We start from the raw sequence: 22222 nt of genomic DNA on the forward strand, positions 1-22222 counted from the left end.
AGACACCTACTCACGGTAATGATAAAGGGCGCATTTAAATGAAAATGAAAACTACAGGCCGGGCTTCTTGTAGAAACAGCTGTCACTCATGCAACTAGGGAAGAAACTAGGGAAATGCCGGGAAACAGACGGCGCGCAGTAATGTGCATAGTGTCGTCAGCACAAGATCACATGACACGTAACTAGCTATAATTAACTTAGTGCGACACCACACGACTTAAGGTAATTAGTAATAAAAAAAAAGAACTGTTGTTACACACAATGATTAGCAACCCTTTTACATCAAAGACCTTGAGCTAAGCCCATCCAAGCCAAGACAAGACGCCAGGTCTTGCGGCACAGCAAAGAAGCTGCATTGTTTGGGTCGCTTTGAATTTGTGCTGTTGAACTGGCAGTCTCCTGGTAGTTCTCGAAGCGTACACTTACTTTGAAGTAACTAGATTACGTTGCTGACTGTTCGCTGCACATTAGATGGTAAATTTTGTGCTTAACCGCAGCGCGAAGCTCAAGAGTAAATAACTTATCAAACGTTCTTAGCGTTTCGCCTACACCCAAACACGCTGGTTTCGCATTTACGTATTTTGGAATCCTATGAGCGAGATGGAAAAATCGGCTGAGGTAGAAGCAGCGAGTGAAGAGCCAGCGGTCGTGGGATGTTCAGGTAGCGTCATCGCTTTCGCTTGTGTTGCAGCTGGTGCTGCTCTCTTAACGAAAAATAAGAACCACAATTTTTCCTGAAAGTGCGTGTTGTTCTCCGTTGTCTCTTTGACTTTCTTTTTTTCCCATTTTTCTGCAGGTAACGATAACGGTCCTGCCTCAGTGACGGACGCTGCAGAACCGAGCGATGTAAGTGAAAAGCTAGTTAGCTGGGGCTAGACGAAGCTGTTAACTCGGTTCAGATTTCCCTTAGTGTCCATATTGATGTCGGATGTCGGAACGATGTATATCCCAATCACACGGGGCACCTTCGATCACAATCGAGACTATCTGTATTGAATTTTTCAATAACTTTTGGCTCTCTCTTTCAGATTACGCAAAGGGGCCAATCGCGATCGAGAAATACAATCCCAATCGGCTCTGTAGTTTCTGTGTATCATGTAGGTAATAGATACTTCGATGCTCATGTGAACAGCATCAGCTACGTCAACTTCGCCGCTTGTATTCAAAACGTCTAGGAAACTTCTCAAGTCGTATGCAGTTACGAGTAACTGCATGCGATTTGCTTGGCAGCTATAATGCTGGCGCCCGTAAAGAGGCCATGAAGGAATCTCAGTGGAATCTTTCGTGTGCGACGCCCCCTTCCTTTTAACATATTCACGTGCTGAATAATCGCTCGCGCATTTAAGTCATGGTGTCGCGAACACCCTGGTCAAATATTACATTTCCGTGCTTTGTTGTGAACTTACAATCTCACAAGCTTGATTGAATTTTCCTGTGCTTTCTTAATACTTCCACAGTCTTCTGTGGCATCTTGTGCATCGCCTCGTCTGTTCGCGCATTTAAAAGGACATATAACTGTTGCTGACCATTTACTAGTCGGTCACTAATGGTGGAAGTGAAACAAGTGCTGAGCGCTGCAACAGATTTGGTTAGAATTGCTAGAATTACCTTGACAGAAAATTAGGAAGCACTCTTGGGGGACACTTGCAGCAGAGACTATTAGCCAGGAATAACTGTGGTAGTATTGTCTTTCAGCCAAAGAAGAAGGCTAAGTGGACTAAAGGCAAACGGAGGAAGAGGGCTCGTGATGTCAATGCTCCGGAACGACCACTCACAGGCTATGTCCGCTTCCTGAATGATCGGCGGGAGGGTGTCCGAACTGCGAACCCTACGGCCAGCTTTCCAGATGTCACAAAGATCCTGGCCATTGAGTGGAGCAAGCTTAGTCCCCAGGAAAAACAGGTAAGGCGGCACTTGTCACAGAATGTACTGTAATCTAGCTCAAGTAATGTAAAAAATTATGAGAAATGGCAAGTACGGTACACTGTCAAGAGAACACACACATCGGCTGCTTGCACTTTGTGGGTGCTTCAACTACGGGTGCCATTGAAAGCAGTGCCCATGTGCTGCACAGGTGCATGCAGAGGAGCCAGCTTCTGCTGCTGTGTGCAAGGTCACAGGTTCGATTCCTGGCCATGGTGGTCGCATTGTGATTATAGCTGAATACAAAAACACTTGTATATTTAGATTTGAGCGCATGTTAAAGAACCCTAGGTGGTTAAAATCAATCTGGAGCCCCCACTATGACACCTCTTATACCCAGTAATAAAGTATTTGAAAATTCGAATTGTATAAATTTCACAGTAAGAGGTTTATTATCGGAAGAGAAAACAAAGGCCAAAGTATAATTAAAAATTTTTTTTGTAAACCCCAGCACCATATGTCAGTATGATGTTGCATATTTCGAAGTATATTTCTGTATTTCGGACCTTATGCCTGAGTTAAAGTTCTTGAAACTTGCTAAATTCACTGTTTGACTTCTTTAAAATGCAATGTAGTCAATCTTCACTGCTAAATATATTTACTAGGCCCGAGCAGGTGCTGTCAAAATCTATGATGTCGCAGTGAGCTCGTGTAGAAATTTCAAGGCCGTGGCACCACCCATCTTTCATTCTGACGTCTTTTCTGGCTCACCAAACATCTTCTCACAGTAAGAGTGGGTTTTGGGGATTTTAGAAGATCAATTTACTAATACAGATCATATTGCTTTTCCTTTTAGTGTCCTTTAAACCCAATAATTTGATTTGATCTGATTGCTATTCACGTCTTGCAAAGCTGGGCCTTGCACACTCCCTGCTGGGTGAAATTTGCTGAGGCCCCATGCTTACACGTTCACCTTACCAGCGAACCACACTGTACCTAATGGGATCAAGAGAAAAGTCTTGTTTGGTAAAACTAGCAAGTAAACTCTTCTTATATGAAACCCACTTGGAATCTGTGTGCTCAAATTGTATTTAATCTGTATTTCTTTGCATGGGTAAGTACCTAAATTTGGAAATTGCCAGGAGCTCGAGCACATGAGTTCCGACAGTGACATGAGCCTGTCTTTTCGAAAAGTCTGCTCATACCTCGGCGTCTGATTGCAAGCAGCATTGCCAGCTTCCAAACAGCATTTGTCTATTCACCTGCCTGGCACATGCCTGCCCAAGAGTCGAAAGCTGGGCTAGTTGGATGTAGTTTGCATGAAATATAATTGGGACTTGCATTTTTCACTGAAACTGCTGCATCTGCAACTCGTTTTTTGATCTCATATTAAAATAATTAAAATGGAGATAACTATTTGCTTTGAATGGAATCTGTTGGACACCAATTTTAGGAAGGTTGACAGGCAGTGGGAATAAATTATTAAAACTGGCAGGCTAGTTAGACTAAAGTGTGCCCTAACACTTCGCTAGAGCAGTAAAGTTATTGTGGATGGAAAATATGTCAGTATGTCTTGCATGTGCGGTCTTTAGCAGCACCTTGACTATATTATAGTCCACAAACAATTTAGCCAGCAATTTATAGGTTTCTAGAGGTCTCATTTTTGCGTTTTCAGTAATGCCATACAGTGTTAAGAAATTATTCTGTTAACAATTCACGGGACCACATTTTTCAGTGCATGTCCCTCCAGCGACATGGCCTTCTCATGAATTTTGTTATTTATGAATTATTTCAAAACTTCACAGTGGAAGGAAAATGTTGAAAAAACATCCATTGTCGTTGGCTTCATCAGAGGCTACAAGTCTTGGGAAGTAGATGGCATATGAAGTCCAACTTCACATTGGCTCAGGGCCTATTTTATCGGGACTTTCGACTTTCCCATTGGTACTTCCAACAAGTTTTGTGGTTACGTTGAAAACTGCCACTGTACTGACATCATCAGAAAATTTTAGCTTGCTGTTCTCACCCCCAACTTGACAATTTTGTGTGTGCTAGCTTAACCATGCATATGAGGCTTAGCTAGAATGTGCATAGCTGGCAGGAGTGGTAGCAGTAAGAGTAGGGCAGTAGCAAAATGCTAAAATTATCTAGTGTTGGTTTGGAATGCTGATAGCATTGGAAACACATAATTTGATTTTTGATTTGGATCACCGTCCTCTTCTGCTGCGTCATATATTGGTATTGTGTCCAACACTTTCTGCCTTGCTTCTAGAGCAAAGACAGCAGCATCAGTCAACATTTCCTTGCTGCTTCCTTCACACACTGGTGCAAGGGTGACTACGCTCACACATGTGATTCAAACAGGGCTCTAGTGCACTTATAGATGTATGTGTACAGCACCAGAAATGTTCTCATGCGCCAATCTTTTCCCACAACAACCAGCGTGCAGGCACGCCTAGCATACTGCATGCATAGTAAGCCAATTATTGCGATAGCAATTATATGGACACTCAAAAGCAGATTTCTGCCGTCGGCGTCGCCGTCGCCGTCGCCGTGAGGTTCCGTATGACGTCATTTGGAGAAGAAATCGTCGCCGCGCGCCGAACGCTGTATGTGCGAGTGAAAGGGCGCGAGGGGCGCGTCTTTCACGGGGAGTGAACGCACGGCGGAGAACAAATGCGCGTTCTGCGCCGTGCTCGCTTAAGGGCTGCAGAAGTAGGCGTCTCTGTTCTCCTTCACAATCACCATGTATGTAGAGCAAACGCGCCTTCTTCCGACGAGCGAGAGGCCGTGGGTGAGGGGGAGGGAAGGGAGGCGACGTTTAGCTGCGGCACGCTGTGCCTATTTATATCAGAGGCTCCGGCAACAGTCACCAACGCCGCACGCATTTTGAGCGAACGCGGGCAAAACGCCGATGGCGTCGACAACAGTTCTGCGTGTTGCCGGTGCTGCTGCATGTCCAAGTTTATACAGCTGATAAAGCTAATATCATTACTCCGTATAGCTCTCTACAAGTTTGCTATCGCAATTGATGCTTCGCCTTTCAGGTGAAACTGCGACAACTTTTTTATGTGATACTTAGAAAACTCAGCATACTCTGTTGTCATATCTACATGCATGGTGCTTTCACACATTGCGTTGATGGTCCAATACTAGGTGATCGCCGTTCAGCTACAGGAAGTTAAGCAACACTGTGAGACCACCTGCGGAGTGCACCTTTAGTAAATTAGCGTACAGCTTTACAAAAAAAGAAACCCAACGATATACACATGATGCACAAGAGGTGTTCAACATTTGCCAATTGTTGCATGACTCTGTAATACTCTTGCGATTGTTTTGTTTGATAGATGCAGACTTGAGGGCACCTCCTTGCCAACCTGAACCTGCCATTATCTCATTGTTCGGTTTAGAGCGTTTCAGGAATGTCTTGGCCCAGAAAAAGTGACTTCTCATTTACACAGGCGTAAAGTCAGCCAGAAGCAAAATTCATTTCCATGAGACAATGGTGAACGAGGCTTTTGTAAATGTGTTTTGGCTGAACTGGGATCGAAATTTGGACTCGGAAATGTGAGCAATTGTGTTCACTTTGTGCAGAAATATTTGGATGAGGCTGAGAAAGACAGGGAGCGCTACTCAAAGGAAATGGAGCAGTACCAGCAGACGGAAGCCTACAAAACGTTCACAAAGAAGCAGCATGAAAAGAAAGCCAAAGGTATTTACGAACATTTTGATCTCCAATAATTCATGTAGTATGGATGTTTACAGCATTCTTTACGATGTTTTTAAGTTTTTTGACGACAGGGGCAAAGTCGACTGAAAATGAGAAAGGACTGATTTGCTGAATGAGATGTGGATTGCCTGTTACACGTTTCTTCTGGGTGTTTTCTAAGAAAAGGGCAATAAATATGAAGATGATCTTGTTTTTCTAGCACATCATATAGGTTGGCTGTGGTCAGAAATGACGTAATAATCACTAATGAACGAGTTCGTCATTGTTGCAGTTCCTAATGTCCACGAGGTCGAGAAAAATGCATAACTAAGAAAGCCTTTGTTGCTGTGCCTTTAACGTTTACTTGAACTCTTCACTGTAACAGTGTGTATAGTGTTTAGTTGTCATACTTTCACTGGTCTCTTTAGTATGGAAGTGGCTTAAGGTGTTTTGGTACATTTCGCTTGGCGACAAATCATTACAGCTTTACTTAAGGGAATGTTACTTATGGTGCTGCCCACAAAACTATTTTGATTTTCCAATACCCTTCAGTGTGACATGGAAACTTTAATGCTGGCTTTAAGACATTGAGAATGAGTTCATTTGCATTCCCATGTTTTTAATGCGAAAACATTATATACCCCATTACGCGAACATCTGGCCTTGTAGTCGGCAGCGTGACCGAATGATGGTACCAAAAATGGCCGACGGCAAACAGTAAAAACACACAAAAAGATACTTGGATTGACGTCCAATTTCTCAGTGAGGTCCCTGGAAACAAAGCAAATTAATACCTTTGAAGAGAAAATTAGGTAAATTGCGGTCTGGGTGAGAATCGAACCTGGGCCTCTGAGGTGCAAGACGAGCCCGCTTCTCCTCCATGGCGGGGCTCCACGGTTTTCGTTCACTAAAGATGTGCCTAGTGCGTGTGTCATTTTGCATGTCATGTTGCAGCCATCTGGCGGACTAAACGTGTGGCCTAGTGCATGCTTAGTTAGGCGCATGACGACACAGCCAATGGGTAGGAGGTGACGCCATGTCATGAGTGTAAAAAAAAATGAGCGCAGCTTGCCCTAGTGGTGCAAGGCTGGAGCAAGCAGCAGAGCTTGTGATCGACCAAGCTACAGCCAGGGTCGCTATCCCGACGACGGTGGATACTCAAACGCAGACTCTCACGTTCTCGTTCTCGAAACTCGGGATCTTCGACTTGACGACGCCTCTTCTCGGCTGCAGCTTCAGCATGGTATTCCGGATCGGCTCGCCGCTGCCCATGCGCAGATTCTTGTTTGGCCACACGACGCGCTTTAAGACGTGGCCTGGCAAAGTGTTGACATGTCTAGGCGAAGTGAGGCACATGTGGTTGCTAGGCGACACGAAGTGACATGATGGCTAGATGGAGCACGTGCGCGGTTGTAGCAGCTCGGCGTGGCGGTGCGGAGCAGCAACGAAGCGGGGCACAGCTGTGCCAAGTGGTTGCTAGGCAACGTGCGGTGACGTCATCGCCAGGCGCAGTTTCTGGTCTACGCTATACTGGCCAACCTGTTAACCGCTGTTAAAAATGAGTGTATGAAATAAAAAGTATTAATGTCCAATTGAACGCCGCTGAGCGGTCCTTCGAGTTTTGAACACCTCGCAAGATGCTTGGTGCATTTTTATTTGATCTTACCGAGGCGCAGTTAGAACGCAAGCGAGAGCTTGTGCAAAGAAGGAATGCACGGTAAAAAAAAAAAAAAAAAAAACATTTCACCAAAGGGACTTTAAATGTTCTCGCATTCCCACACGTTAGCAATCGTGAGTGTCTGCGAAATATTTTTTTTTTCATTTTTCAGGGGATTTCCAGCGAGACTTATGCAGTGAAAAAATGAACAAAAAAGAACAAATTTTATTTTACATGCCCATATTTGCGAACACAGAAGTCCAGCTTATGTTAATTTATTCATTTTTGTTATTGTAAAAGTAGCTGTGGTCACGTTACAGCATGAGCATGTACTACTTGTCACGCGATCACCGCAAGAGAACCCTCGCTTTCTAATAAAATGTTTGCTTCATGTTCAGGTGGTGATGTCAGTGCAGCAGCAACTACAAATGGCACAACGGCTGATGTGAGTGCTGATTCTGCTAACATTTGCACGCTTCCTGTTGGGTTTCAGGCAGACTTGTATAGGTTACGGAACATAAGTAACTGATGACAATGACAATTACTTCTGTAAAAAATGTAATGGATTATGGTTACAAATTACTCCCTACAAAAATAATAGAGCAATTACTAAAAAGTAATCAATTAACTTAATGTTACTTTCCTCCCTATTTAATTAACATTGCACAAAGTATAATAAGGTGGCCTGGCTCCTTCAATACGTCCTCTGCAGCCCTTCACACATTGTTTATCTGCACTAAGACTTGCTTTTAAACATTTTCTGTGATAATCTTGTCTCGTTTTTTGTGGAGACATCTGCAGTAGCACTGAAAACTAGCTCAATGTGCAGGCTGGAGAGAAGGGCTGTATTGTAACATACAACGCATTGCGCATAAGATTGTGGTTATTTAGTGCCACGATGCTCGGACCTGGGTTGTGTATAAAGCCAACGCTTCATTGTTACTGGGGCTACAAAAAAGGGTTCCTGATAGGGCCATAGAAACATTGAAAAATCTGGATCAACGTCCCATGTGGGCATCGCTATCTGTAAGCACTGTTTGAATTTGTTGGCCTCCTCCCGGTGGCCTTTACTCGTTAGCCACTTAGACTTAAATGACTAATTGTAACAGACATGGGCAAAACATTCACATTCCTTAAAAACGTGGGCAAATCTTCAATGCAATTTAATATAAGGCTGCATATTATTCAGCACTAACAATACTTTTCGTGTCTTGCAGTTGCAAAAATAGGTGTATATGAATCATGTATATATGAAACAGAAACATGTTCATTTAATGGCGAAAAAATTCTGTCTATATCAGAGAAGTGTGACTGCTCTAAGTGAAAAAGAATTGAGAAGCAGCGCTTGCAGCCTATGAAGGCCGCTTAAAAGCACTTCTAGGAGAGAGAGAAGGTTGTTTAAAGAGGAAAGCACATAGGTCGGACTTCCAAGAAGGTGTGCAAATATGCAATCCTGCCCTGTTGAGGTGATGAAGGTGTAGCTGCTGGACACTGGTTGTGGCAAAGAGGTTCTTGTTCTTCTTCTTGGGTGTTACGTGCCAAAACCAGTTCCGATTATGAGGCACGCTGTAGCGGAGGGCTCCGGATTAATTTAGACCACCTGCTGTTCTTTACCGTGCACTACAACGCAAGCACACGGGCGTTTTTGCATTTCGCCTCTATCGAAATGCTGCCGCCGCGGCCGCGATATGGCAAAGAGCTAACCCACGTACATGTTTTCATCCCTCCAAATCCAAGTGCTCAAAGCGGTGTCACCTCTTATAGCTTGTTTCGTCAAAAATGTAACTGGTTACTGAAGAAAGTAATTGCATTACAGTGAGCGTTCCTGAGTACACAAAGGAATAGTTAAGTTGCAAAGTTACCAAAAAGTGCTATTGATTAAATGTAATTAATTGCATGTGATTCATTACATACAAGTCGGGTTCAAGGTACGATAAATTAAAGACGGGAGTATGAAGGGCTCATTAAGGCTGTTCATGGGGCCTGAAGTTATTGCAACTGCTGCAACTGTGTAGATGAGAAATCTGCGCCCACTCTGCACTGAAAGGGTTGCCTGGACTTTCAAAAACGGAACTATGCCCTGAAGCGCCGTTTTACTGTACCATTTAAAGTAGCATTGCGTGGTCCAGCGGCTGCATTAGCTCTGCGGTGGACCGAGTCACGGGATCGTACTGCTGTCTCTTCCGTGGGTTGCTGTCTATACTCGATACCTTCCACCCCGAGGTGTACGGGTTGCTTAGGCAACGGGACAACCACGTTTTTCAGGTGGCAGCGAGTGATCGTGCTGGCGCTGAGCCAGACCCCGCACTCCTGTATGACCAATGTAAAATGGTGACCGAAGTTTCGAACGCTGTATAGTGTCTTGCTCGATTATTCGAACATGACGTGTACATTGGCGCGGACATGGTGACTGTGAACAATTTTTTGCCATTCAATTTGTTGCCCCCACTTTTCTTGCCGTGGCGATTTCATGGAGGAAAGAATGGCATGTGGTCACTACCAAGATTTTGGTCGGCTCGGCACCAAACGGCAACTTTAACCGCTGGATACTGACGAAGTGCCGCTGGTTAAGCCTTGCGGTATCGTACGGCCTTGACAAAAATTCACTGGCAGCTGATGCGGTGGCGGGAAGGTCGTCGTGGCGAGATGGCCTCCAATATTTTCGGGCCAGTAAACCGGCCAGTAAACCGAGAAATCTGCGGAGTACAATCAACCTCTTTATATGGCTTTCATAGATTATGAAAAGGCATTTGATTCAGTACAGATACCAGCAGTCATAGAGGCATTGTGTAATCAAGGAGTACAGGAGGCATACGTGAATATCTTAGCAAATATCTACAAGGATTCCACAGCTACCTTGGTTCTCCACAAGAAAAGTAGAAAGTTACCTATCAAGAAAGGGGTCTGGCAAGGAGACACAATCTCTCCAATGCTATTCACTGCTTGCTTAGAGGAAGTATTCAAGCTCTTAGACTGGGAAGGCTTAAGAGTGAGGATCAGCGGCGAATATGTCAGCAACCTTCGGTTTGCAGATGACATTGTCCTATTCAGCAACAGTGGGGCCGAATTACAGCAGATTATTGAGGACCTTAATCGAGAAAGTGCGAGAATTGGGTTGAAGATGAATATGCAGAAGACAAAGATAATGTTCGGGAACAAGAATTCAGGGTCGCCAGTCAGCCTCTAGAGTCTGTAAAGGAGTGCGTTTATCTAGGTCAATTACTCATGGGGACCCTGATCATGAGAAAGAAATTTACAGAAGAATAAAATTGGGTTGGAGTGCATACGGCAGGCATTGCCAAATCCTGACTGGGAGCTTACCACTGTCGTTAAAAAGAAAAGTGTACAATCATTGCATTCTACCGGTGCTAACATGTGGGGCAGAAACTTGGAGGTTAACAAAGAAGCTCGTGAACAAGTCAAGGACCGCACAAAGAGCGATGGAACGAAAAATCTTAGGAGTAACGTTAAGAGACAGGAAGAGAGCGGTGTGGATCAGAGAACAAACGGGGATAGCCGATGTTCTAGTTGACATTAAGCGGAAGAAATGGAGCTGGGCAGGCCATGTAATGCGTAGGATGGATGACCGGTGGACCATTAGGGTTACAGAATGGATACCAAGAGAAGGAAAGCGCAGTCGAGGACGGCAGAAAACCAGGTGGGATGATGAAGTTAGGAAATTCGCGGGCGCAAGTTGGAATACGCTAGCGCAAGACGGGTAATTGGAGATCGCAGGGAGAGGCCTTCATCCTGCAGTGGACAAATATAGGCTGCTGCTGCTGCTGATGATGATGATGAAACCGCTTAGGTGATTGGGCGTAAGATCATGGGCTAGACTGGTGGCCAGAAGCCCAGATTCGGTACGCGGGTGACATGCCAGCAACTACCATGAACGCTTTCGCAAAGTTTGTTTTTGCACTTACAGGATGGAATGGCAAAAGCTCGTGTGTAGGGAGGAAGCTCCAAACTGAATTCGCTGATCACAGCCTAATCTGACAGCATTACATGTGCACAGTCAAAGGTCACGTGCGTATATCTGCACTTCGCAACGGTGCACGATGCACATAGAGCTGCGCAATGAGCGAAAGTAAACCGCTACGGCAGTGTCGACCATTGCAGTACTTCAAGTAGATGGTTATCAGTAAATCACAGCACAGCAAACACTAAGTAAATTTTCATGCCGCTCGCGGTAACTTTTTTTCAAAAGAGTGCTCCATCTTAAAGGATACATTTATAGGAACAAGATCACGCTGAAGCTTTTCAAAATGCATGTGAATTCTGTACTTACACGTTGAAGTGCTTCTGTGCTTTTTTAAGCACATCTTAGGACACTACCGCTTTGTCGCAGTCCAAAGTAAGGACTGCGATGAAAGGATGGTGGTGATTTTTTGTGTTTGGATTGAATTTATGAACCAGGTGACCACTTGCTACTTTCACATGCATTTCCCACTGTAAAAGCTCCATATAGTATAGTTTGCAATCACTTTCATAAACCTGCTCCGAAAGTCCATTTTACTGCTCCAAAATGCATTTTTGGCTGCTCCAAAATGAGATGGGCCATTTGCATCACTGAGATGGACTTGCATAAATACTTATAATAAGAATAAGAAAGTAGATATACAGGAATAGATATATTTTGATTTGGCACTTGAGTCGCATCGGAATGCATATATCTGTTGTGACTCTATAAGTGAGTTGAGCAGTGATTCCAAGAGTAGCCGCTTGACTCATTTGCAAAAGAGCAGCCCACGTTCACATCCATAGTGCAATCGAACTGTGTATGTGAGCACACGCAAAGAAACTCTATAGTTGTGCGCCCATCAGAAAAACCAAACGAGTCAGAAACTTGAAGTAATCCTTCGTCCCATCATCAATGAGGGGCAATCATTTTTCGTGAGTCTCAAGAAAAGAAACGCAGGCATCACACCATCGTTTGTATATACCAGTGCCCACCTGTGAAAAGATGTAATCGCATCTCAGGGAGCAATAAATGACTGAGCATCTAGCGGTAGCCCTTTAAGAGATTAGAAACGAGATAAACATCAGTTCTTGCAAGCACGACAAACGGAACCAGCCTGCGAGAGAAAACTAATCACCACTCAGATGCGCAAATGGTTGTTGATTTGCTGGGGTAAAAGCCTTGAAATTGAAACCAAGAGAGCACAGAGCAAAAAAAAAAAAATCTTGTATCCACACAAGGTGGCAGCACTTGCTGGGCGCCATGTATTTGCGCCTTAAGCACTCAAAGAGTAAAATAATTTTGGGGGCAAGTCTGAAGTCAGCTGCTATAAATGTCTTTAATGACCATAAGCAAGAGCACTACAATTCTACGTGGACACAGGTGTGTGGTCACATAGTTAAATTCCATTCTTTATTGTTGTGGGGGCCACCGAGCACAGCGCCCATGCGGCAAGCAAGCCAAGCGGACTGCCGAGAAGATCCCGGCTACTAGTAGACTCTACTCCGGCTTCCCGGAGACAAGTGGACACGTACGGGCCAACAGCATTGAACCGGCAAGTCAGACCGCCAGCCTAATGATATTAGAATAAACAGTGTTTGTTACTCGTTACCCGACCCGACTACTACGTGGAGGCAGTGGCGGGATAGCCAATGTAGCAAGACGCCCACGGGGACAGTGATGAGCTTAGCCGCACACCAAAACCAGTGTCTTGCCAGGCTCATGACAGAGACAAAGCGCACGTGAACGACTCTCCCGCCACAATGGCGTTCAACTCGCTTGCCTTAGAGCAACCAACAAAACCTGATTTCCGCAAGCCTGAAGTTGGATGCGATCGCATCGCAGGTGGGAATGTTATCGCCGCATATCCAGTCTCACAAGCCAGGACGAGACGACGCAAAGCAACATATTTCTCTACTCCATGGGTGAAGAAGCGGAGAACATGTTCAATGCCATGAAACTGACTGACGAACAGATGTCTATGACGTCGGGGTGAATGCTTTTGAGAAGCATTTTCTGCCCCGCATGAATGCCATGTACGAGTGAGCGAGATTCAGTTCTAGGAAGCAAGAGCCGCATGAAAGCCATCGATGCATTTGTTACCGAGCTTTTCAAGATGGCAGAAAGGTGCAACCACGAAACTCTCGAAGACGACTTAATTTGGGATAGGCCCGTGGTCGGCTTGCATGTCAGTAAACTCTGTAAAAGGCTGCAGCGTGACACTGAACTCCCTCTCTTTTGAGAAAGCTATTACAGCTGCCCACAATTCTAAGTCTGTCAAACTGCAGCATAAAGAAATCCACTCCATCGAACAGCCGGCTCTCGTAGAAGTCTGCAGCCAGGCAAGCGTTGAAACCCGCCAAAAAGAAACGAAAGCACCCTTTAGGTAGTTGCACCCACAGTGCAGAAGCAAGGTGAAAGAGGAATGCTGAAAATGGTGTGGTGGTGTGCGCGACTGCATGAATACACAGCGGCCCATGGCGAACAAACCATGCAACCACTGTGCCCATGCAGCCTATTTTTAAATCTATTTAGAACCGTTGGAACCATTTTTATCTTATTGCGGCAGCTCGCGCTGTATTTAAAGCGCCTCTTCTATCGCAAGCGAGAGGGTAATTACTTGTGATCAGAAATTTCGTATAATAAATTGTTATGCTTAAACAAGGCCGTACTTTGTAAGCAGCACTGCCCTCATGCATCTGCCTCCAAGTTGCAAGACATCAAAAGTGACATTTTTTCTCATACCGCCTACCTTGGGTCAGCTTTTCGGCGCTCTTGGGGGGCAGGCAAAAATTCTGGGGGGGCTGCCGCCCCCCCATGCCCCCCTCTGGCACCGCCCCTGCAGCTCAGAGTGTCTGCGGAGCGCAGTGGTGGCCCCGGTACATGGCGTTCGTTGTAACGCAATAAATCAGCTGTAGGGGACGCCTTAATTCCTGTGTTGTACAGGCAAATTCGTTGTAGTGGTATTTGTTGTAGAGCCGTTCACAATACATATGAAAGATGGGAATTCACCCGGGACATAATCACTCCTTCGTTATACTGGGCATTTCGTAGTAGAGATTTTCAACTGTACCTTATTTCATTTTCTTTTTCTTCTTTTGCAGGCACCAAGTGAAGACAGCAAGAAGGATGAGATACCTGGCTTCGACATTCCAATCTTCACAGAGGAGTTCCTTGATCACAACAAGGGTCAGCATCATTTGAAAATCTCCTGTGATGTTGGTCTTACTGATTCAGTCATTAATTCATATTTTTGCTGCAGTATTTAAAGGTAAATGGTAAAGTTTACTTTTAAACACTGCACTCATAAAGGCGGCGTGGCAAAAATGGGCCAATGATACAGTGAATTGCAAACCTAGCATTTTACCTACCTAACATGATAAAAAAGCAGATGGCTTTTCACCTTATAATAAGAAAAAGATGCATTTTTGTATAATTTTCTGTGGTATTACGGTAGAGTTTCATTAATTTGATTCTAGCAAATTTTTTTAGTTAATTCGATCTAGACCTAAGGTGCCTATACATTTCTACGAGCCAAAACATTTTTATTATTTCAGTCCTGAAATTGGCCCTCACTTGACCGATTGGCATGAACGCGCCTGACCCTAAAGTTTACCCCAGCCGTAACCCAAATGTCTGCAGTGTCTGTTGTTTGATGGGACAGTGAAAGTGCTAAAGATGTGTTAAAATTTTCTGCCAGAAATTACTATTTTCGGTTGCCCTAGAGAGATCTTCAAGTGAGAACAGCAGCTCTACAACGTCTAATTACAGTATTTACCTTATTCGAGTATGCACCGTTCCACAGAACTGATTTGGCACCTTTTTTGTTGTATGAAAATTGTTCTGGAAATTGCCCGCTCAGCACAATCGGGTACAAAAACAAAATTGCTTTCGCAGAGCCAGCCTAGCAAGTGTCATTGTTGTAGCTGTGAGATGGCAACAAGTTCTAAGTGTGTTCGAATATTAAATTTTCCAAATGAAATTGAATGTGAACATTCAAGGAAACTGGCCTCTGAATATTGAATTGGATATAGAATATTATTTGTTTCTAAAGCAACACGAAATATGAAGTTTGTGCAGAATCCACTTGGTAAAAAAAAGATCAGGCTCATGCACGTAACATCATTCACAATTAGACGTCCTGGCAACTGAGATGCTTGTTAATAATAAACAACTGGTTTCAATTATCTGGTGCACCATGCCAATGACAGTAATGAAACAAGGTAACAGCATGTCACTAGATACATGTGCACAGCTAAAATTTCAGGGTACGCCGCTGCCTCACATTGTTTTAAAGTAATGGAATCATGGTGAGACTCTCCAGATAATAAATTGGAACAAATTCACATATAGGCTGCCTAAAAGTAAGCCATTCTTATTGATTGACTGGAAATTGTTGAGCAGAAGTTATCTGCGCCAAGGATAAAAACACTTATTGCAATGTGTCTCTTTCCATACTTCAGTTTGTGTCTTTATCTCTTATATATTGTAAAAATAAATGAACATTTGACAACTTCAAATATTGAATTCTTGAATTGAGTATGAATCGAATATAGCTGGGACCATTTAATTTGTATTCGGAATTTAGAACATTTGTACACCCATAATTTCTGATGATATGACGCACACCATGCAGGTGTGTGTGTGTGAGTAATTTACTATGTTAGCATCACAGTGGCCAGCACCGTTGCTAGTAAATAGTAAGCAAGGGCACTTCAAGTGAAGGTAATACACAGGCTTAATTTCTACACTGTGTACAGGTCTTTTCTCTTTTAGTTATGTAGGCCATAAAGTTTTGCACCGCCAACTGTTATCGTGGCACTGAAGATAAGCTGGTTCGATCCGGTTTAGAAGCAGCAGAGTCCTGATAAGAATGTAATTTCCATTAGCACTAGTGCAGAGAGCGGCTCAGAGTGTCTGCGGAGTGCAGTGGTGGCCCTGGTACATGGCGTTCATTATAACGCAATAAATCGGCTGTAGGGGACGCCTACATTCCTTCGATATGAGTGTAGCGCTACCCTCGTGCACATAACTGAAGGCACCCCATGTAATAGCTGAAGCAGGGAACAGCAAGGGACAGCAGCAAGCGTGCTGAATGCAAAATTTTTCACATCAAATTCCGCACAAAACGTAAAACAGTAATTTATATAGCATTTTTTTGGAAAGTTGTGGCAACAGCTAAGTTAGCTTGTGCGTGCGTGTCATTGCAATGCAACATATTTTAAAACACTTCAAGAAAAAGTATGTGATTTCTATACTATGCTGGCATGAACATGCAAGCCAAATATTATTCCGCTGCATGCATCATGGAGCCAAAGATCTCTCATAAAAGATTGCTCACTCTCAGCTGAGTCTTTCAAGGCCGCCCCCTCTGTTATGTCCCACCTATGATGTCATAGACCAGCGCACGACAGCATATAGAGGCCAGCCATTGGGCATGATTGTGTACGATTGTTCATGACATTAGGTTACTCCCGAGCAAAAGCTCATGCATGCATAGACCCCCCCAATTTTTTTGCAGATGGGGACGCAGCAGTTGTTATCATGTCCCCACCCTTGCTGTCATGATTACTTTGTCACTCCCTGGCACCTTTGTCAGATGCCAACCTTAAGGGTTACCATAAGGGCTCTGCAAAAAGAAGAAAAAGCAATAATGAACCAATAGGCGGGGCACTGCTATGGGTGCCACCCCAGCTGAGAGACATAAATTCTGCACTTGTCATATCTCTATTTGATAAATAGGTCCTATTCAAAACTTTTTGGGAATATATTTATTGGAAGGTATCGCTAGGGTCCTGTAATACTTTGGTATCACACTTTCACCTGTGTAATCTCAGTTTTGAAGAAAAAGTAAGGCGCGCATCGGTATTGTGAGATCTACGACAAATGCCGACAGTGCCTACCACTACCATCACCTTTGAATTTCCCTCTCTGTGAGTCAAGGCGCAATCTATAAACAGCTTGTTTTAACCCCACAAAGCCCAACGTATCATTTTTGATACGCTGTATTTGATGCCTAAAAATTCAAATTTATGTGCTAATGACCTAAACTAGAGCCCGTACTAGGGTTTTTGATGTGCTAGAGGAAGTTTACAGTCGTGATAGTACAGTCGGTAGTACAATAAATTACAAATTAAGTAATTACCATACTAATTAATGTTTATGCAATAACATTTCATTGTTTTTCTTGTACTAATAAACATATCTCCATGGCCAGAAATAAATGTGAACACGCTGTTTTAATTGTCTTTGATGTGGAATGGTGTTTGGGCTTTGTGGGTTTAAAAAGCTTCTGTGTACATTATCATTGCCTGTACTGCAACTGCTGCCTGACAGTGCTGTCATTGTAACGATGTTAATGTTCCAGGATGTGAGGCAGAGCTCCGACAGCTGCGCAAGTCCAATACAGAGTATGAGGAGCAGAATGCCATTCTCGGCAAGCACATAGATACCATGAAGGCAGCAATAGAAAAACTTGAAGTGGAGACCGTCCAACAGAAGAACAACAACCTTGCTCTGCAGCAGCATCTGGCCACTTTGCGCACAAACCTTGCTGCAAGTTTCTCGAGCCTGCCATTGCCTGGTGAGTCCCTCAGCATTAGTGGAGAAAATAAGAACTCGGTGTAGTTTCCAACCAATAATTTGGACTCTGCAGGGACAGCCTAAGGGTCTGAATAATTAGGAATCCAAACTAATGCATTTGCGAGGAAATGAGTGACGATTACTAAAGTGGCCGAATAAGCTTGTCAGTGCGTTGCTGCACACTTATGTGCAACTTGGTCAGTTTGTGTTTTGACCATGCTGTTACAGATAGACGGAAGTGCTGTCAACACACGCACCAAATTTCTATCTCCTAACTACTTGAACAAGTGTCTACAACTATGCACTGATAGCTGACTCATTGCAAGTTTCTTCACAACAGCCATTGTCTGGCACTTCATTGCTACCCTCGTCAGCACAGACATAGACGGTTGATTTGGTGCCATTTAAAGCTGCTTGATTCTAATTGGCAAAAGTTTGTAACGCCTGCCTAGGAAGCTGCTTGAGACCATGTCATTGTGCAAAGGAACAAGCGTTGGGGTCACAGAACACACGCAGCAGGCACAAGCTTCAAATACAACTTAGTGGCATGGCTTGGCTGGTCCAGTGGTTTGGGTTTGGGCACGGTTAGTGATTAGTGCATTGATTAGGCTTTTGTACCTTCACATCTCCTGCTTTTGATTTTGAGGACACTTTGGCAACGCTTCAAAATAAAACCATTACTCTTTCTGCTTGACTCAGTGGCCGAATTATCACGTGGCTGTGCAAGCGGAGTCCAAATTATTGAACAGTGTTCTGTAATGTGGCTGAAATTTTGATCCTCTTTATATATTACGTCTATGGAGAGAGTGGCAGTGCTGCAAAGCTGTCAGAATTATTCATTGGTGATTGCATGTTGATGCTGGTGAGCAAAGTTCTTTCCACAGGGTGAGTGTGAAGTCGAGAGGAGGCTGCTTGGCAAGAACAATAGTATGATGACACAGCGACAACAGCATAATGGAAAGAGAGATACTGACTGACACATCAAATCCAAATTTGAGCTCTTAAGTGCTGTTGCAGTGAAAGAAAATTTATTGAAATGCAGCGAGAGGTCGCGGGCCGGTGCAGAAGTGTTACAGACCACATAGTGCCACATCTTAGCCATTTTACAGCTAACAGTGGTCGTGGTCAGCACTTCATAGTTTACTTATCCGTGTCTCTTTGCGAACGCGCATGTTTTCTAGTACTTAGTAAGCAGAAATCACCATCAAGTGTCTACAGACTGTTTCAGTTATTAACCATTCTTGGCAATTCTTCTGCCCCGCCCATAAACTTTTTCTGCTTTTACATTGATACGTCACCACCTTTTGTCTTTTGGTGCATTATGTCTGCTGGGGAGGGTCAGTGACTCAGGATATTATTGTAGCATTACAGTACTTTGGTAATAATGTGCCTGCTTTGGCAAAATAATTTGCTGTGTGATGTTCTTCTTCTACATATGACCTTAGAATGCCCGGTACTTAGCAGGGAAACGCTTTGCTCTGATCTTTGTAGTCGACAAGTTATGGACGCAATAACTGTCTAGTGTATCTTTGCGTCACTGCAATACCAGCATGTCATTATGAGAAAATTGACTTTTTTTTTTTTTAGATCATCATCAGCAGCAGCCTACTTTTATGTCCACTGCAGGATGAAGGCCATCACTAATTACCCCCATCTTGCACTAGATGATTCCAAGTTATGCCTGCAAAATTTCTAGTTTCATCACACCGCCTAATTCTCTGCTTTCTTTGACTGCGCTTCCTTTCCCTTGGCACCCATTCTGTAATTCTAAGAGACCACCAGTTATCGGCCCTATGTATTACATGGCCTGCCCAGGTGCACATTTTCCTCTTAATGTCAACTAGAATATCGGCTACCCTGTTTGCTCTCTAATCCGCACCCCGTCTTCCTGTCTCTTAATGCCTAACCTTTTTCGTTCCATAACTTGTTGTGCAGTCAATAATTTCTCAAGTTTCTGCCCCATATGTTAGTACTGGTAGAATGCAATGATTGTACACTTTTCTTCTAAGGATAGCAGTAAGGGGCCGATCATGACTTGGTAATGCCTGCTATATGCTCTCCAACCTATCTTTTTTTTTCTTCAAATTTTCTTTGTCATGATCCTTGGTTTTCTTCGTATTTTTTCAATGCTCACTACCAGTTGTTGTTCACTTAACCAGATCACTTTTCTTCTGATTAAGGCATTGAGTTCAGATGAAGTTTCTTCCTTTTTACTCTCAAGGTGTGGCTTTATTGCTGACTGGCAGTTTGGAGTGCTGCATTTCGAGCATTAGGCATTGTAGTGCTAAAACTAAAACAAATGTGTTTGAAAATGTATATTTTTGGCAACTTTTGCAGGAACAAATGAAACAGCCACATTGGACAACATAGACAGCTATATGGCTAAGCTTCACAGCATCATCTTGGATCGACCACAAGAGCATGAATCACTAATTGCTTCTGTTCGTGAGATCGCTAATCGCTTGGAGTACCAAGGATGAACACAGGCTGACAATATGCCACTGTTAAATGAACTTAAGCATTCGTGTGCTGTACATAGTGCTTCATTCTTACTAGATTGCTGAACTGGCTGATAAAATACATCATCATCTACTTTCATGTATGACTTGAATGGTTTGTGATATAAAGGTGAACACAGACTAGCAGCGTGCCAATGCAAATGAACTTGGAGCATCCACATGGTGTACATAGTTCATGCATGCCATGTCGAATTGACAGAATAAATACATTCTCATTGCCTACCTCTGTGCGCATCTCATTTTCTCGTTAAGTTGCCAATCACAATGATGTAAACAAGACCGGTTCACAGAAAGGTGGGGACTTGATCAACAGCGGAGGAACAAGGGCTGTCTTTGGAACTAACGCTTAAACAACGGCTCTAGTCTTCATCAGGGTGGTGACGAAGACAAATCTTCTTGCCCTGATGAAGGCAATCTCTTTTTTGAAATGTTGGCTTGAGAAATAGCCCTTTTGTATCTGCTATTGATCCGTCATAATAACAAAGTAGTAGTACTTGTTGACTTCCGGCAGATAAAACCTTGTTTTCATGCATTTGGTGCTGGGCATTTCATTCCAGCTCTATTGAATTGAGTTCTGCTATAAACACGGGCGATTGCTTTTACATAAATGTTAAGTTTAGGTTTATTAGTAGAGTATGCAAAGGGGGAGTGAGGGAGCAGTGCTTGCTGAAGTTTTAGCTACTCTAATTTTTGCTAATATAAAATTTTATAGTGTAGAAATTGAAATCGGTAATAAATATGTGCCTTTGCTTCTATTATTACTGCTATTGACTCTTTCATTAATTGACCATCTACTTTGGGAAAAGTATGTTGACATGCTCTATTTCGTGGAATGAGTTGTGTTAAAATGGTTGGTGAACAATGAGTTAGTGAAGAGAGATTCTGTACGGAAGCTGAAATGTCTTCTAACCCCCTTTGACTATGTTACTGTCAGTGTTCTGTCTTGGTTTCATTAAGAGGAAACATTAACTCGGGGCCAACTCTAATTTCTGTATTTAAGCACATATAAAACCCAAAAATACTTTCATGAGACAACCGCTCGACTGATTTGAATGAAATTTGTTGAATTCGAGAGAGAAAGTTAAATATTAGTGACTGTAGGAAGCAAAATTGTGATTTATGGCCTGGAATTTCCACAAAAATTGGCAACAATCAGTAAGCTAAAAAAATAGAAGCATGAAGTTTACAAATTCATAACTCTTCACACCAAAAACAGACATTGCGGTTCTTTAAATGGCATCTGTTAGAGCATCTCAAATGAATAAATGTACTTGAATTTACAGCTTGCATCAAATTGTTACAATGCGTACTAGAGTTTTGCAAAAGTCTTCCAAATTTGTGCTATATTTAGATCTATTATTATGTATCGTTTACAGAATTATGACATCGTTCTTGCTGAGTTACAAACTTGGTACTTAAGTTTTAGGAAATTTTGCAATTTAAAAAATTTTTATAACTTAACAGAAAACAAAATGCTCTGTCCATGGATCACACCAAAATACAAAGATATTTTACTTTAAAACTAATATTATAATTGTAGTATTAATATTATCAACTATTCTGTTGTTTCGCAAGATTACCAGGGCTCATTTAGCTCAGAAAAATGAATAGCCAAAGATATCATGTCAGTACCCCTTTCACGTACAGTGCATGCAATCAATTATACATCACAGTGCAGGCAGGTGTCAAATATAGAGCACTCAGCATGAAATAAATGGCAGGATTATTCTTCAGTGTGGTCTCGACTTTACAAGACACCTAATTTGGCACTGCAATTGTTGGACCACTACAGGAATACTAAGGGTACATTTATTCAGCAGGCCACTCTTTCCAGCACTCCAGTAACTTTATACTAATTATACTTTATACTTTAGACCGAGACATCGTCAATCTTTTTTTTTTTTTTTTTACGGTTCTGGAGGATGGATGGGGCA

The 22222-nt window shown here is 43.1% G+C and overlaps 2 protein-coding genes across 3 annotated transcripts in view; one reads left to right on the plus strand and one right to left on the minus strand.

Moving 5' to 3' along the window:
- Positions 1-22222, minus strand: part of LOC119456229 (isatin hydrolase) — a 343203-nt gene that overhangs the window by 229888 nt on the left and 91093 nt on the right. The window lies entirely within an intron of this gene.
- Positions 313-20359, plus strand: LOC119456232 (high mobility group protein 20A). Of its 2 annotated transcripts, XM_049669611.1 has the most exons (9): positions 313-661; positions 797-846; positions 1696-1902; positions 5458-5575; positions 7628-7674; positions 12629-12742; positions 14292-14376; positions 17555-17770; positions 20107-20359. In XM_049669611.1, exons 1-9 carry the CDS (start codon positions 592-594, stop codon positions 20247-20249), a joined length of 1050 nt encoding a protein of 349 aa, XP_049525568.1. In that variant the 5' UTR covers positions 313-591; the 3' UTR covers positions 20250-20359. The 2 variants fall into 2 exon arrangements, with proteins under 2 accessions (XP_049525568.1, XP_037573808.1); XM_037717880.2 differs by lacking the exon at positions 12629-12742.

The sequence above is a fragment of the Dermacentor silvarum genome, chromosome 6 (assembly GCF_013339745.2).
Source record: "Dermacentor silvarum isolate Dsil-2018 chromosome 6, BIME_Dsil_1.4, whole genome shotgun sequence".
Taxonomy (NCBI): domain Eukaryota; kingdom Metazoa; phylum Arthropoda; class Arachnida; order Ixodida; family Ixodidae; genus Dermacentor; species Dermacentor silvarum.

Bases quoted from the DNA above. Each gene is read 5' to 3' on its own strand.
- LOC119456232 (XM_049669611.1), top strand. From the start codon at position 592: ATGAGCGAGATGGAAAAATCGGCTGAGGTAGAAGCAGCGAGTGAAGAG. The intron at 14,377-17,554 runs GTCAGCATCATT...TTAATGTTCCAG, and splicing joins GTTCCTTGATCACAACAAGG to GATGTGAGGCAGAGCTCCGA. The intron at 17,771-20,106 runs GTGAGTCCCTCA...CAACTTTTGCAG, and splicing joins CTCGAGCCTGCCATTGCCTG to GAACAAATGAAACAGCCACA.